General features: G+C 37.2%; 3 protein-coding genes across 3 annotated transcripts; 1 reads left to right on the forward strand and 2 right to left on the reverse strand.

Annotated features, from left to right (window-relative positions):
- Positions 1 to 6208: 6208 nt before the first annotated feature.
- On the forward strand, positions 6209 to 6493 carry LOTGIDRAFT_141900 (hypothetical protein; the record flags this gene model as incomplete). Its single annotated transcript, XM_009051482.1, has 1 exon — positions 6209 to 6493. The coding sequence occupies one exon, from the start codon at positions 6209 to 6211 to the stop codon at positions 6491 to 6493; it is 285 nt and encodes a 94-aa protein (XP_009049730.1).
- Positions 6494 to 8547: 2054 nt separating this feature from the next.
- On the reverse strand, positions 8548 to 8832 carry LOTGIDRAFT_95913 (hypothetical protein; the record flags this gene model as incomplete). The annotated part of the gene is made up of 1 exon (XM_009051472.1): positions 8548 to 8832. A coding segment is annotated over one exon (285 nt), but the record flags the coding sequence as incomplete, so codon positions are not given.
- A 5532-nt stretch (positions 8833 to 14364) lies between these two features.
- LOTGIDRAFT_173712 (hypothetical protein) lies at positions 14365 to 16952 on the reverse strand (the record flags this gene model as incomplete). The annotated part of the gene is made up of 5 exons (XM_009051483.1): positions 14365 to 14720; positions 15081 to 15257; positions 15646 to 15816; positions 16435 to 16581; positions 16862 to 16952. The coding sequence occupies 5 exons, from the start codon at positions 16950 to 16952 to the stop codon at positions 14365 to 14367; spliced, it is 942 nt and encodes a 313-aa protein (XP_009049731.1).
- Between the last annotated feature and the right edge of the window lie 1142 nt (positions 16953 to 18094).

The raw sequence follows: 18094 nt of genomic DNA on the forward strand, positions 1-18094 counted from the left end.
AGGCAATACGAATTTGTTACTACAACTACAAGAAGAACAGAAGTTAGTTTATCTTCAAAACAGTTGAGAATTTGCAGGCCTTAGTCACAATCATTACTACCTATTAGTCCATAATTTAATGAAATCGAATAGGACTGGCATAAATTGATCTCTTTATTTTCGATGCTTTTGGATATTTGAGGGTATGTGTATGTCTAAAAACTTATGTAATGTATAAAAAACTCAACACCATAACAAAATTTCAACACCGTAACGATAATATTCGTGACGGTGTGTGACGGAGTTGAGCGTTACGGTGTTGAGAAATTTAACATCTTTCATTAGCTCGTTAATGTATTCATCCGCAGGACTACTTTCAATGGTGACCACCGAGAATCGATTTTTTATTTCGAAAAATCATTTTTATACAAAGGTTTAATCATTAGACATTGTGAAATCTGCGTAACGGTGTTGAAGGGGAATTAAAATACTAGCCTTATTTTTGATAAATATTATTACTTACTGTTTATTCAGCTAATATTATTGTTGAAAGATCAATTCGACGTCGACGATCACCAGGAATAGTAGCGTGTGCAAAAAGCTACATTGTAAAGTGGCAGTTGTAATTTCACTCCGCAACAAAATAAGATCCCGTTACGGTGTTGATAAATTATTTAGGGACACCCATAAAATGTTTTTTATTTAAAAACAAATACCATATCATAAGAAACCATTTCTATTAATCAATTCTACAAATGTTTGTTCACATAGAAAAACAGTTTTTATGAATTTTAAGCTGTCTGAAGTCTAAGTGAAGTGAGCTTGAAAATAAAAAATGCCGATCGGGACATTTAAAATAGGCTATTTTTCAGGGGGGAGACATTCTTTAAAGAATCTTCAAGAAATTATGTGTTGAAGAAATGAGTATTAAATAATTGTCTTGAATCATGTTAAGATCGATTTAAATGATACAGTAGAGCCACTCGTGGCACAGAGTGGGACTTTGCAAATGTTGCAAAATGCAAAAGACCCTGAAAAAATCAACCTTCGACGATAATTAGATCAAGCGCAAGAACAATGTAAAGTTGATAAATTTTCATTTTTTAGAAGATTCTAATACCGGAAGTGGACGTCAGACCTCACAAATGAAAGTATCAGCAGATAGCCAAGGTCAATGACCTTTGATCCTGTAAAGGAGAAGGTCTAAAAAGGTCAAGATCAAGAGATATACGCCATTAAAATTTCAAATTGCTAACAACTATAAAACCGGAAGTTGACATAGGACAGCAAATATAAAAGTATAAATAGATAGCCAATGCCAATGACGTTTGATCCCACAAAGGTCAAGGTCAACAAAGGTCAAGGTCAAAAATTGAAAATTTTGAATTTCCAAAACCTGTTCCTTTTTTTGAACTATGAAGCAAAAACAATTGAAATTCTAAGACAAAGTGGCTCAAAATTTGAGGTAATTGTGAGCAAAGTTCCATTTTGAATAAATGTATACAAAAATGTCAATAATGGAAATTTAACCCAGAAGTGCCACGCCCACCTCAATTTTTTTTGAATAGGTTTATTAATATTCAAAATGTTACGTTATATTTCAAATGTCAAGTTCCTACATAATAGAGGTCAAAAGATATAGGTCAACAAAGGTCAAAATCGAAAAATGAAAATATGCAAATGTTAAAACCCGTTCCTTTTTTGAAACTATAAAGCTGAAACAACTGAGATGTTAACACAAACTGGCCAAAAGGATAAGGTAATTGTGTGCAAAGTCTCTTTTTGAACAAACGCATCCTATGCGAGTTATGCCCCAGCCCCAAAATGTAAACAATTAGTAATTCAACCCGGATGTGCCACGCCCACATAAGTTTTTTTGTCATAGGTGAATTCATATTCAAAGTGTCTAGTTGTATTCCAAATATCAAGGTTTTACATCTAATAGATCATAAGATATACATACACCAAGCTCAAAAAGACGCATATATTGTAAAAAAAAACCTCAAATTTGAAAAAATCACGAATTTCAATTTTGCTTTAAAAGAACGATTGTTATATATCTATGTAAAGGGCATGAGAAGTACATTAGGAAACCGAAAGAATTAACCCTCTAAGTTAATTAGGTCACGTGTAAGAGCAGCCCAAAGTTGCGAATTTGGCTGTTTTTGGACAGCTATAAAACCGGAAGTAGGCGTCGGAGGTCAAATGTCAAAGCATCATCTGACAGCCAAGGACATTGACCTTTGTCCTATCAAAGGTCAACGTCATGAGAGGTCAAGGTCACAAGAAATAAGCTTTCAAACTTTGAAAAATTCAACCGGAAGTTTTAGTTTATTCCTAAGGACTTATTTCGATTTTAAGAAAAGTAAGAAAATCAAGATGGCGGCCAAAGTTTCACTTCCGGTCTGAATTTTATTTTCTTCGTTTTTTTGTATTAGCATTTACTTACGACCTGCATAAATTCCGTTGGCCAATTTAATATACACCGGAAGCTATTCGACCGGAAGTAGATTGTACTTTTAATTGATTCCAACTTTAAAACCGGAAGTGGCGTCAAAAGTCTGACTGTATCATATCATTTACTTTAGTGATGTCTCTTTGCATTTTAAATTTCAGATCAATCGATGCAAAAACAAAAAGTTGCAAAAAGAATTGACAATATGATAACAATAATGAAAAATAGAGAAAAAGTATATTTTATTGAAATGTATCGACCGGGACAAAAAATCAGTAAAACTGCACGTTAATGGGAGAATGACCCCATATACTTTAGTTAATCTTTTCTCAAAAAACATTAATATTTTCACTGCCACGGGCTTTGGAAACAAAGGATGGCAGATACGCCATTTTGTAAGCCTAAACTTATGACGTTATTTGTACTTTACGCCAAGATACGCCCACCTGTGTGCTTTTGCCCTTTTGACCAAAGTAATCGGCGTTGCCTCTGAATAACCAACGCGCGCTGCCAATTTCGTCTCACCCCCCATCACAAGCTTGAAATAAATGGTGTTAATGTTATTAAAAACTATATCAAAATTTGTGAATTCTGATTTATCACCCAGTAAGTAAGTAACTTTCATAGAATAACAATAAATAAAACAATTCATATGACGCATAACACAATTCTGAAATTAATTCATTAAAATAATAAATAACGTTGATAAATTTAGCAATGAAAAGCTGACTACATCCAAACATTGTAATATAAACCTTGTTAAAGGCTACGTGTCGTATCGATCTGATATGTTAATGTGGCAAATTTTTGTAAAATGACTGATGGTCTGGATGCCTAATTACTGGTAGATCATTATCCATCAGGGCTAAAAGGTTTTGGTATTTGGCGATCGACACTTTTGCACGGGTAACATGATCAGGGCCTGGATAATAAATGTTTTTAGGTGACCTTTGTTGATCCAGTCAAAGGTAAGAGTATTGGTCATCTTGGTGAGATAATTTAAATCCAATCTGAATTGGCATGTCTCGAGTAATTTTCAGAGACCTAGCCTTGGTCCAATCCACCATCCGATCTTCTGTGACATACTTTTCCAGTCTCGTACCTCGTCAGTAAAAAAGTCCTTCACTATGGTAGGGTTGCTCCTGCAACACCTTACTATCGCTGTCAGTTCTGATGGCATTATGATTTCATGAAGGTGGCTGACTGCCCTCTCTACACATGAGTTCTCTCAAAAAAGTTTAAGATCAAGCTCTTGACAGAGCACACCTCCTTCATGAATTGCAACATCATCGCAGGAACGATCGTGTTTCGATTTTGGCCAGCACAAGATTCGCAAAACAAATTTATTTCAGAAGCATTACCTTTGTCCACATTTCGAAGGAAATCATACAGGCAAGAGGAGATTTCATCCGATCCTCTTCTTGCAAGTCCTTTATGCCACATATAGGAATGGCATACTTTACTCTTGATGTTGTATATGGTGAAGTTGTAATTTGCTAGTTGACGGCGATAAAAGACTTCACAGCGGTTTGTTTTAGTAAGGTACAAAACCTGCTCCAGGTCGAAAGTAGCCAGAACTTTAGAGGGGTCAACGTCGGCTTTAAGGTCTGATTTTATCTTCCGCACTTCCGTCTTTTCGGCAATGTGTATCTGTACGTAGCCTCGAGTTGTGCTTTTGTCTCTGGTGCCCCTCTGCTGTAAGTATCGCACAAACTACACAAATCTTTTTTAGGTTGATGGAATGCCAAGTTTTGTGAATTGAAAACCCTCAAATAGGTGGTATAATCACAGGGCGCGTGGTAGTCCTCTTCTTTGAACATCTTGTACATTTTAGTAACAGTCAGGTTTGGGTTCAGGAACTCCTTCTTAGAGTCCTTCCTACAATAATGCGACTCTGTTCGCGGAAATTTGTTGATATGCATATTCAAAAAATAAGAACTTAAATGATATTGTTCATAGTAAACTAAAAACCCTTAATATCAAAACCCTTAATCCCAATTTCTAAATAAAGTGTCTGCTCCACCCTAGGCCTGTACATTTGGGAGAATCAAACCCTCCCTTCCCCGAAATTTAAATCTCTTCGTAAGACGTTTAAAGTAAGTTTTTAATTTAGAGATTGTTTTATTGTGGGACTTTGCTTTCAGCAAAATCCCAGTTTGTTATCGAAATGTCAATTCTTTTTTTTTTTTTTTTTTTTTTTTTTTTCGATTTTTCCACACCTTTTAAACAAAGGCTGCAACAGTGTATTTTGGAACATTTTTGCAAAAATGGAAGTGCCACAGGAGGTCCACATGTGCAATAAGTCGAAAATCAGCTCTAGAAGGCGCATTTTTGCATCGATTTTCTTCGGGTTTTCATTTTTACAATCAATCTGTAATTTCTGACCTGATAGCACTTGAAAAATTGCGAAATTTGTAGCTCACTTTTTTCGATCAAATTTTTCAATTTTTTTGTAACTTTTTTGTTTTTCGATTGATCTGAAATTTTAAACGCAAAGAGACTTCACTAATGTAAATAATATAGTACAGTCAAATATTGTACGTCATTTCCGCTTTTAAACAGGAAAGCGACTGAATTTCAGATCTACTCCCGGTTGAATAACTTCCGGTGTAATTTATATAGATTAACGGCACAAATATTGATCGGTAGACAACTTTATTACAAAAAAACGAAGAAAAAAAAATTCGGACCGGAAGCGATATTTTGGCCGCCATTTTGATATGACACACTTTTGTAAAACGAAAAATGGGGCTTCTATGGAGAAGTGGGCGTGTATAATTTTGATGTGTATGTAAACTGCAATCGATTGCCAACATAAAATAGGAAGCCGATTTTTGAATTTCCCTTTTGCTTTTTTGCAATTTCCAGTTGAATGTTTTTCTTAGTTTGAAATCTACTTCCGGTCGTATGGCTGTCCGAAAAAAGCAAAATTCGCAACTTTGGACTGCTCTAACACGCGACCTAATTAACCTAATGCTTCTCATGCTCTTTCCAGTGATATATAACAATCGTATTTATTAAAAAAAAACTTGAAATTCGTGATTTTTAAATATGAGTGTTTTCTTACAATATTTATGCCTCTTTGAGCTTGGTGTATATTGATGCAGAACCTTGACATGTTAAATATGAATTCACTTATGACAAAAAAGTTGAGGTGGGCGTGGCACATCCGGGTTGAAATACTAACTGTTTACATTTAGGAGCAGGGGCATATCTCGCATAGAATACATTTGTTCAAAAAGGGACTTTGCACACAATTACCTCATCCTTTTGGCTTGGATGTAGAAGCTTGCAATTTTGAACTCAACATAACATTTAAAATTTCAATTAACTTGAGTCAAAAAAATAAGGTGGGCGTGGCACATCCGGGTTAAATTACTCATTATTGACATTTTTGGCCAGAGGCATAACTTGCAAAGAATACATGTGTTCAAATTGGAACTTTGCATACAATTACGTCATTCTTAGACCCACTTTGTCTTAAGGGTCCCATACACGCCCAATATTCTGATGACATTTTTTGACATCAGAATATTGACGGAAATCAGAGTGGCCACATACGTAAAAAAAAAGTATTGACAGAAAGGCAGTCATTTGTCTCTAGATCATCAGCTAGGCAACATGGATCCTAAAATTGCATTGGCAATAGCTCTTATAAGCGAAGATCCCGTTCCCAAAAGGAAGCGAAGAAGTAAATGGTGTAAACGATGGCTTCTAGAGAGAGAGAAGTTCGGGCATGGAGCATTGTTGGAGGGAATTCGCTTAAATGAGCCGATGGACTTCAGAAACTTCATGCGAATGGACAGCGACTCATTCGATGAACTCCTAACACTAGTTGCACCAATAATAGAAAAGAAAAATACTGTTATGCGACCTTCTATACCTCCACACCAGCGTCTATCTATTGCTTTGAGATACCTAGCGACAGGGGATTTGTTTGAAGATTTGAAGTTTCTCACAGCTGTTTCACCACAGGCCATTGGTGGCATTGTTTTTGAAACCTGTCAGGCAATTATCTGTGTTCTTCGAGAATATATAAAGGTGAGGAAACATGTTTAATCTCAATAAAATACATTTTACAACAACGAAATATTCCAATAAAAATAAGGCCTATATAAATCAAAAGCTCAGAAAAATAGTAGGCCCATCAATGACATTTAACTTCAAGGATTGAAAGCTGAAAAATATTGACTCAGGGGATTTTCTGAAGACCAATTCCTGCAATTTTCTTCAACACTGCTACACGTGCCTGAGTCAAGATGAGCCCCCCTCGGATCAATATGCGACCATGATCCTTGACTTGCAGATGAGGAAGTCGTGCTGTAGGGTGTGCTTGATCGCATGAACATCGGTGCATTAATCTGAACAGACTGGCGATGTAACGTGCCCATTTGCCCTTCAAATAAAATTTCATTAATTGCTTTCTTAGCAAGAAGACATTGTTCTCTGTCCATTCGTTGAAGGTCAACAGCCCAAGACTTTGCCAAACTCAAGTTTTCGTTAATACTGTCGTCACAAGCCATAGTTATGAGTTCATCATGGCTGTTGGCAATTGTCGATTTACGTCGTTTTGGTTGAGTGGATGGTGTTGATTCCGCATGGACTGGAATTCGACAGACCTCTTTCGCGACTACTGGTATAGTGCTCTTGCATGGTGTGGAGTCGCTCTCTTGATCCTCAATATTCAATATCTGTAAAAGAAAATGATCAAATATTAGGAATAAACAGATAACCGCAAATTCAAACTTTCATTGTTATCATGCTTTCATAGCGACAATTAATTATTTTATTTCAGTTGCCGGACAACGAACAGGAATGGAAGTTTACGGCAGATGCTTTCAAAGACAGATGGAATTTCCCTCATTGCGTCGGAGCCGTTGACGGCAAACATATTAGGATTAAAAAGCCTCCTCCGGGATCAGGGTCGTTTTATTACAATTGCAAAGGATATTTTAGTATAGTTTTAATGGCTTTTGTTGATTCAAATTACGAGTTTCTAATGGTGGATGTTGGCCTCAATGGACGTGTTTCAGATGGTGGTGTCATTAATCAAACTAAATTCGGAGAGATGCTATATGAAAATGGACTATGTTTACCAAAACCGGATAAGCTTCGAGGAGATGATATTATAAGCCTTCCCTACGTTTTTGTTGGTGATGACGCATTTTCATTAACTGAAAATTTTTTAAAACCATACGGTGGAGAATTATCAGGCGAGGATAATGTTAATAAAAGGATCTTTAACTATCGACTAAGTCGTGCACGTCGAATTGTGGAAAATGCGTTTGGTATTTTGGCCTCAAGATTTGGCGTGTTTCAAAAAGACATTCCTCTGAAACCTGAGAAGGTACAAATAGTGACTTTAGCATGTTGCTATTTACACAATTTCTTACGCAGAAAGTCAAGAAAATATTTTGTTCCTGGCTGTGTAGATTGGGAAGGTGAGGAAGGGGAGGTACACGCAGGGAACTACAGATCGAACTTCAAGGTTTGCAAGCTACTCAGACCAGGAATATGTCTTCCTAGGCTAAATCAGTACGAGACGGATTTAAGAACTATTTCTGTACAAGGGGATCTGTCCCTTGGCAGCTACAGCATGTTAAATGAGATGTGGACATTTTATAGCCAATATTGTATGAACTGCACAAATACCACACATTGTAGGGGTCATAATAATCAAATAACAAATAACAAATTTCATGTATAGCCTATTAAATGTATGTAAATAAATTGTGAACTTTTTTTTGCTATTTTGATTGGCTAATCCATTGACTTTGATATTGGAATTAAGCATGTGGGCTATGAACAAAAACATAAAATGTTGATAATATTTCGTTTACTGATATATTGAAATGTTGATATTTGAGTTATAAATATTTACATAGCATGTTTACATTATCGATGAGTTATGTCCCTTGCTAATAAAAATGCATGCCTGAATAAAGTCAATTTTGGTTCATAAACCTGGGCTACTAGGCCTACATCATAAATCATGGGCCCAAATCCAATAAGTATTGATGTAAATTCTTAAATTGATAAAAAATGAAACTAACTTCATCCTGACTGCTTTCATCTTGTACTGATGGAAGAATTGTGTTCATCGAAGTGCTTGGTGTTTCTTGATCTCTCAGAAAGCTCATGGCATCAAAATACCAAAGTTTTGGTTGATAGATGTCATCCGTTCCAACTCCTGACTTAGTTGAATCTAGCACCTTTTTCAGTTCCTTTCGAAAATTTGTTCTTAATGCATTAAACTTTTTTCGGAGTTCATCTTTTGTGACATCAGGAAATTTTTCCTGGTATTTTCCTAATAATGTTGCATAAGCTTCCTCCTTCTTCGTTTTATTGCTGTAATCATCAGATTTTACCCGCCAAGGAGCCGGCAGGCCTTTGTACACCTATATGCATTCAAGAACAAACTTTCGATCTTCTTCTTTGCTTGTAGAAGGCATTTTTTAGAGATGTGCCACCTTTGAATTTTGTCCTTGAAATGAAATCTGACGTGATAATGCCCACACACCTCACAATATGATGACGCGACAGATTATGTCGTCAGAAAATATCAACGAGCTTTGAAATTTTTTGGAGTCTGTCAGAATCTGACGTAATGCTTCAATATCGCTCACACACACTCAATATGATTGACAGAATGTCATTCTGTCGGGTTTTCTGTCAATCATATTGAGCGTGTATGGACCGCTTTAGAAGTTCAGTTGTTTCAGCTTCATAATTTAAAAAAGGAACAGGTTTTTTAGAAATTCAATATTTTTAATTTTAGACATTGACCTTTGATGACCCTGACCTTTACTGGGTCAAAGGTCATTGACCTTGGCTATCAGTTGATGCTTTCATATTTGACCTCTGACGTCTACTTCCGGTTCTACAGCTGTCCAAAAACAGCCAAATTCGAAAATTTGGACTGCTCTAGCTCGTGACAAAATTAATTTTGAGGGTTAATTTTGTGGATTCTGCATGTGCTCATCGTGCTCTTTCCAGTGATATATAATTTCATATTTTATGTCTGGCTTCAACTTCCGCTTCACATGTTGATGTTTCTATAAATTTTTTACAAATGTCTAGAAAACTCGCGATGGTTACAGGACCTATTAAAACAAGTAGTATAAAAATCAAAATGCAGAACCATAAATAGAATAAAGCTCTAAAGGTTCGATAGGGCTAACATTTCTAAAGCTTGTCTCATTATCGTCCTCTCTGGGAAGTATTGGTGAATTCTTGTGTTCTGTCTCTATCACTATCCTCGTCCGTCATTGTCTGCCGTATCGATCGTATCATTTTCTGACTTTCTGCATGGTAGAATGATTTGTCTTGTTCGTCATCAGGAGCGCTATCAACTGTTCTACCAGATAGCCTTTTTTTAAAAAAAACCTTTTGCAGTATTTTATCTTTCAAAACCCTTGGCAACCAATATGTATATTTGTACTCCGCAACAAATTTGGGATTAAATCTTTGGTAGAGGACGCCCCAGTGGCACGGGGTTAAGAAAAGGTCCACCGCCCCCCATTGCGTGTCGTAAGAGGCGACTGAATTGGGGCTCCTCATTTGCCTTGAGGTGCGACCCGTGTCGGTTTTGAATGGACACCTGGTGGTTGAGGGTAACATACTTTCCAATACATCACTTTGGGCCAGGGGATAACATACTTTCCAATACATCACTTTGGGCCAGGGGATTCCTAGACGGGTGGCCAGTGTGGCCCACACTGGTCAATCGGCTAGTCGTGTTGAGCCTATGAGTCAGTGGTCAGAACAGATTCAATTTTTTCTTGTAATAGTTAGTATCTTTTTTCTTCCAAATCATTTCACTGACTCAGAAGCAGCGGCTTGGGTCAATTGGGTAAAAAAATAAAAATAAAAGTTCGGAATTTATTTGCTCCACCCAGAACTTTTATTCTTTTTTTTTTGTCTAAGTATATCTCCCGATTACCCCTAGGGCGCCGGCGCTGGAGTCCCGCGTAAAGCCCGCGCGGATTTCGTGGTCCGTGTTGGTCGGGGGTTTCGGGAGATGAATCCTTCAATATTTCTTCATGGCTACACAAACCAACAAAAACTTAAGCGCCGGTTAACTGAGGCCGAATTTACTGATTCGTCTAATTCAGACGAATCATGGCCTCGGTTTCTTGTCATTGACAGTAGTGACCCTGAGAGGTCTTTATCATCATTGTCCCAATTTGCAATTTCAAAAGGTTTGACTGGACTTGCCAGTGAACCAAAATCGATAAAAAAAATTACGAAATGGGTTTTCGTTGGTTGAATGCTCACGCAAAATTCATTCTGAGCTGTTATTAAAATCATCCACACTGGCTAATATCCCTATCAAAGTTTCACCTCATTCCTCTCTGAACACATTCATTCTGATATTTAACCGACCTAATTTACCATCCGAAATAAAAGTAGGCTATCTGAACATTAAAGTTTCACCATATACACCAAATCCTCTCAGATGTTACAACTGTCAACGCTTCGGGCATGGAACTCGAACTTGTAAGAGTTCGATTCGGTCTGCGCGTTGTGGTCAGTCTGAGCATGACAACAAGGATTGCACCGAAGCTCCTTGTTGTTGCAATTGCAATGGAAAGCATGTTGCCTTTTCCAAAGACTGTCCAAGATCTTTTGAAGTCTGCCATATGTGATAGTATAGATATGGAGGCTTCCGAGGTTGATGCGGAAGTTCTCAACCCCCCTTACCGTAAACCTCCCTGACAATGCATCAAAAAAAATAATATAATACAATGGAATTGTCGAGGTTTAAGTCATAATCTTAATGAAGTTCAGCTATTAATGCAACAATACAATTCATTGGCTATTTGTCTCCAAGAGACTTTCCTCAAGCCGACTGATTTGCGTTTAGAGCCATTTAAACATTTTGTTTCCTACCACCATTATGGCACTAGTGATGATAAGGTATCGGGTGGTGTTTCTATTATTGTCAATAGAAACGTTGCCCACACTCAATTCTACTCTGCAGGTAATAGCCGTGCGGGTTACGCTCCACGTGCCTATTACCATATGTTCCATCTACTTACCACCTAGCTTATCATTGAACCCGAGAGAATTGGATAACCTTGTTGCCAAGCTTCCTTCTCCTTACATTTTGTTAGGCGATTCAAATGGTCACCATTCTTTCTGGGGTAGCTCCGATGATAATAGTAGAGGAAAATTAATAGCTGACTTCATTTATGACAATGATCTTTGCATCATTAATGACGAATCGCCTACGCATTTCTGCTCAAAAAACAAAACTTTTTCTCATCTAGATTTTACAATTAGCTCTCCATCTTTGTTCCAAGATTTTTCTTGGAGGGTCGACGACGATCTCTGCCACAGTGATCACTATCCTGTAAGTCTACGGAATAATGGTCCTTCACCAGTAGACAGGCCACAAAGATGGAAACTCTCCAAAGCTAATTGGCCTCTCTTTGAGGCTTTTGCATTTCTTCTTTTCCTCAAGATGATCTAGATGAGGCAGAAGACCCGATGGAATTATTTACCACCATCTTACAAGATATATCGGGTCAGGCGATACGTAAACTAAAATCTCGGTAACTCAAAAACGATTCAATAAACCATGGTTTAACGAAGACTGCAAGACAGCACTGAAAGAACGTAACCATGCTCTGCCACTGATTGAACGATCTCCTACCACTGACAACATGGCCTCTTTCCGCATTGCACGGGCGAAAGCCAGGCGGACTATCCGCCAAGCGAGGAGGTCGTCACGGCAGGAGTACGTTTCAAGGGTCAACAGTCGTACGTCTTCCAAATCAGTCTGGGATAGGATTCGTAGGCTCAAGGGTAAAGCGGATACAATATCTGTGAACCATCTAGAGGTAGATGGTTCAACTCTCACCACTCTCCCAGATATTGCTAATTCCTTAGGTCATAATTTTTCTTATAATTCTTCCTCTAACTTTTCCTCAGATGCTTTTCGAAGAGTGAAACTCCGGAAAGAGAGGAAAAGACTTAATCTTGCATGAAAAAACGAGGAATATTATAATGATAAATTTAATATCTTGGAATTAGGCTCATGATACAGCTACTGGGCCTGATGATATCCATTATCAGATACTAAAACATCTTCCTTACCCAACATTAAAAAAACGTTTATGTATATTCAACCAGATTTGGGATGACGGTGTATTTCCTCCATCTTGGAGGATTGCTACCTTTGTGCCCATTCCTAAACCTGGTAAAGATCCTACGAATCCTACTAATTACCTTACTATTGCATTAACCAGCTGCATTTGTAAAACCATGGAACGAATGATCAATCGAAGGCTTGTTTGGCACCTTGAGTCAAACAATCTACTAACTGACCTTCAATGTGGATTTCGGTCCCAAAAGAGCACCCTTGATCCTCTCGTTAGATTTGAATCGTTCGCCAGGGATGCCTTCATCCAAAATAAACACCTTGTAGCCATATTTTTTTATTTGGAGAAGGCTTATGACACCACTTGGAGATATGGCATTCTTCGTGATCTCTTTGACTTAAGATTGCCATTATTTATCTCCAATTTCCTACATGATAGAACGTTTAAGGTACGACTTGGCTCCATTTTTTCAGATCCTTTTCCTCAGGATAATTGAGTTCCACAGGGTACCATATTATCCGTTACCCTGTTCTCTATTAAAATTAATTCCATCACGTCGTGCCTTAGACGGGGGGTTGATGGCTCTCTGTATGTTGATGACTTTCAGATGTTTAATGGCTCTACAAACATGCAGACGATTTAGCTGACAATGGATTTAGGTTTTCGAAATCCAAGACCGTCTGCATGCATTTCTGTAAACGTAGAGGATTACACCTTGACCCAGTGCTACGCTTGGACGGTGCAGCCATTCCTGTTGTACAGGAATTTAATTTTTTAGGTCTCACCATTGACAGCAAGCTTTCTTTTCGTCCCCATATTAAAATCCTCAAGAACAAATGTCTGAAAGCCCTCAACATACTGAGAGTCTTATCCAATACTGACTGGGGAGCTGACCTCAAGGTCCTCCTCCGATTATATCGAGCTTTGGTTCGTTCCAAGCTCGATTATGGGTGTCGGCTCGTCAATCCTACATCAAAGAGCTTGATACCATACATCACCAAGGACTTAGAATCCGTTTAGGTGCATTTCGTACAACTCCAGTTGAAAGTCTGTACGTCGAGGCTAATGAGCCCTCATTGAACGACAGACGGGACAGACTTTCATTACAGTACGCCATTAAAATAGTATCTCTACCACCACCATCCTGCTTACCGCCCCGTATTTAGACCTTTCTTTGAGCATTTGTACGAGGCAAAGCCTCGGCTGGTATCAGCCACGACATTATTGCGGACTTCGTAATGACCACAGCTCCACCGTGGTCGATTGCTCTATTTCAGATAGACTTCAGCCTATCGAGCAATAAGAAAACTCAGACAAGCTCTATAGTGTTTCAATCTAAATTTCTAGAACTAAGGTCTAAATATGGGGATTACTCACCTTTCTATACAGATGGATCTAAGGATGGTGATAAGGTAGCAGCCGCTACAGTTACACCATCCGAAGTTCTATCTGTAGCTTTACCATCAGCAGCCTCCATTTTCACAGCAGAACTCATTGCCATTTTACAGGCACTTGTGTTCTTTCAGTCCTCTACATCATTAAAAAAATGTATTATATTTTCTGATTCTTTTTTTTTTCATTACAAGCTATTAATAACATCCAGCTTGTACACCCAATAATCGGGGATATATACAAGCTCTCTAGGCCGAAAAAGGACATTGTTCTTTGTTGGCTCCCCAGTAACATGGATATACGGGGGAATGACATGGCAGATGCGGCGGCTAAGGTTGCTTTGTCACTGCTTGTTTCCCTCTTTTCTTTGCCTTTCACCGATTTTAAATACTGATTCATAGATTTATTGATATTGACAATATTGAAATATTATTAAACTTGACAGTCTCTCTCCTGGGTAGATGCATTAGGGAAATCTTGAAAGGTAAAGGATTCATCGGAAAGCGAGTCAAATAGTAAACATAGCACACTTTCTGGAGCATAAGAGAAAAGAAGACAGCTAGCAGCAGCAATGCATAATTGTTTACATTCAGCTAAAGTGTCAGCTAAATATATATCGATCAATGGTAACAGAAAAACTGTACAATCATTTAAAACAAAAGCCGTCCCACAATCGGTAAAATTTCTATCAATATATTGCTGGTCAGTGCATTCGTCTTCGGTGACGCCACTGAGAGTGGCCGCTTTTTCTTCTGTTACCAATAATATTTTGGATACTAAAAAACAATCTGTAAAAAAGAATGGAAATATAAAAAAGAGGCTTCGTACAGTGGTAGGACAGATAACAATGACACATACTGTAGGTATTATTTATCAGTGGTGTATGTGCTGATTAAGACCAACAATTGACCAATTAAAAAGGCAATTGTTCATTGAACAAAGGGTGATTGCAAGAGGTACTTGTTTCACTAAAAGAATGGTAATTGCTCGCTGAAAGGATGGACTATATTTTTCAACAATATAGACTTTCAAGTAGTGTGATACCACTGAAATTTTCTTTCTCTTCTCATGCACACCAGAGTTAATCAAAATATTATTTTCATTGGTAAATGTTTAATTGCAAAACATCAATATCAAAGTACTCTTACCTTCACAATTACCATTAACTTCAAAGATTCCCAAACTATTACATTTAACATTTCCCATTCCTTTAAATCCTGCATTACAAGTAAATGTGTATTCTGCACCCAATTCTCTTGAAGTTATATTAGTGTCGAGAGTACCATTCTGTATAACTGGGTCGTCTTTACACAGATCCAGTATTTCTGCCAAGTAGAAAAATACATCATTTTGATTAAAATTTGTATCAGCAATACGTACTTGTGGCAACACTAACAGAAACAACTTATACTAAGCTCCAAAATGGTATACATGCATATTATTAAATCATATAAATAACTAATGAAATGGGTTACCGCTTACTGGAAGAATGGTAACTGTTGCATTCAAAGAAAGGTAGTTGCTTACTGAAAGATTGGTAATTGCCTTGGTTGAAATGGGCAATGCTTAACAACAATACAGACGTTCTTATCGGTAACTGTAATAGTATTGTGTTTCGCGCCTGTACTGTTTTCTTCTCATGGACACGAGAGTCTGATAACCGCGAAATATTATTTTAATTGCAAAAAAAACCAAAAAATAACGTAAACTTACTTTCACAATTACCATTAACTTCCCAAATTCCAAGCTTATTACATTTTACTTTTCCCATTCCTTTAAATCCAGCATTACATGTAAAAGTATATTTTGCATCAAATTTTCTTGAAGTTATACTAGAGTCGAGAGAACCATTTGGTATAACCGGATCGGCTTTACATTGTATTTCTGTTAAATAAACAATTAAATCATGTTAATTAAAATTCGTATCAGCAATACGTACTCGCAACAGTGGAAATAGTGGTACATGTTCATTACCAATTGTGATACATGCTTTTTATCATGTTATGATAATTTAAAGTTCGCATCTTCTTCCGGCAAATTTCGAATCTTTCACGTCTATTGTTTAACCATTATGTTCATATTTTTGTCCATCAACGAATAGATACCGTGGTTGTGATCATATTTAAAGTTATTAAGTAATTAGAATACTACCTCTAGAATGGTCATTCAATTAGAAGTCTCCAACTTGGTCAACAATTAGTGTATATGCATCAGTTGGACTTACCCGGTGACGTGAGAAAAGAATAGAATCTCTATATAATATGATAATCCATTAAACTAAATGATTATTGAAACACACTTCTAAGCATGATTCAAAATTACTGTATTCAACGAGTTATTACTTAGGTTTATGGATTTATTGGATTATAGACGGATTCTGTTGTATGACACTAGGCAAATCCACTGATGAAGAAAGACTCATTCCAGCCAAGTTTAAAACTTTCAATTTTTTGGTCATCTTAAGTTAATTTAATCTTTTAATATGATGTAAACTCTTCTCACCTTCACAAATGACATTTGGAAGCCACGACCGACGTCGACAGACACCAGAAACCTTCAACTTGTACCCAAGGTTACATTCATACCTTATATTTGTCCGTCCATTTTGTAGCACATTTCCATTAGCTAGAAAAGGCAGACGTCGACACCCTGAAATGAAAATAAAATAATAAAAAATGTTGATGCACTTTTTATTCACATTTGGGAGTGCCTGTACCTCAGCTTATCACAGGTGAAAAAGAAACATATTTTCAGATGCTGGAAGCTCCTTTCTTTATATCGCCAATCATCAGATGCGCTGCTCATGTTGATGATTTAATTCGGACCCTGCATAATTCCTTTGCTCTACAATACGGGCACTAATTTGGATTTTTTACTTAGAACCTACCCATATTTACATCTAATCAGCATTGGCTAAATAAAAACTTACGTTTTTGTCTATTGCTGGAACTTGACGCTTCAGCAAAATGTATACCAGCTAAGGCTATGACAACGAAAACTATCTGTAGAATTACTCGCATTGTTACGACTTGTTGACACGATAGCCGATATTCCTCTTGTCTATTTATAGAAATATACCATGCATAAGAGACAAAAGGAAACCCAGAGTCTCAGTTAGTTAGAATTTGGCGGAATTTGTCTCTATTTTTAGGTTTTTTCTGACCGGAATTATACAAACACCGTTTGTTATGATTTTATAAACAAAACCGGTCGATTATATTTTTATACGCCCACATGGTGTGGGTGTGGGGTGTTATTGCCGTTGATTTAGTATAAACGCGTCAAATTTGCCTTGTCGGTGCGATAGAGACTACAGTTTTTATCTGATCTTGATGAAACTTGGTATGCATGTATATATTTATGAGATCTCGGTCAAGTTCGAAATTGGTGATAATTGGACTTCCGGATTTGGAGTTATTGCCCTTGATTTAGTAAAAACGCGTCAAATTTGGCTTGAAGGCACAATAGAGACTACAGTTTTTATCCAAACTAGATGAATATTAGGTATGTATGTATAATTAATGAGATCTCGATCAAGTTAGAATTTGGTAATAATCGGATGAACCGTTTCAGAGCTAATGCCCTTGTGTGTACGTCGATGAGACATTGTCCATGTTTGATAATTTGATAAACTGTTTCAGGGTTTTGCCTTGACTTATAGATGACTTTAAGATTATTTGAATATTCATTATTAAGCCACTAAAGATTTTGTTATCATTTCTGACAGCTGGTTATGGGCGTATGTTACCGTGCCTGGCAAGGTATCTTTAAGGGTATAAAAGTAATGTATTTATTGGTTTAAATTACCCCTCAATTGAATTCTAAACATGGCACATTGTTTATTCATCCGAACAGTTTGATGCCCATTCGTAGAGCATTTCAAAAATATTCCAGGCCATACTGATTTATTTCGTCATGGCAGTCGCAAGTTGAGTTTGATTTGAACAGCAAAGGGGAATTAGGCGCAAAACCGTCTTCCAAGCCTGTGTGAACAGCAATGAGTTGTTATCCTTGCGATATTGGAACATTCATTTTGACTGTTTTACTGCCAACATTTAATAACTGTTTCGGAGAAACCAACAATGCTTCATCAATGTACATTATTGGTCAGCCTTCAGCACAATATTGTTTTTTTTTTTGTGTATTTAGAAGCTCCAACGTC

This window comes from Lottia gigantea, assembly GCF_000327385.1.
Source record: "Lottia gigantea unplaced genomic scaffold LOTGIsca_169, whole genome shotgun sequence".
NCBI lineage: Eukaryota > Metazoa > Mollusca > Gastropoda > Lottiidae > Lottia > Lottia gigantea.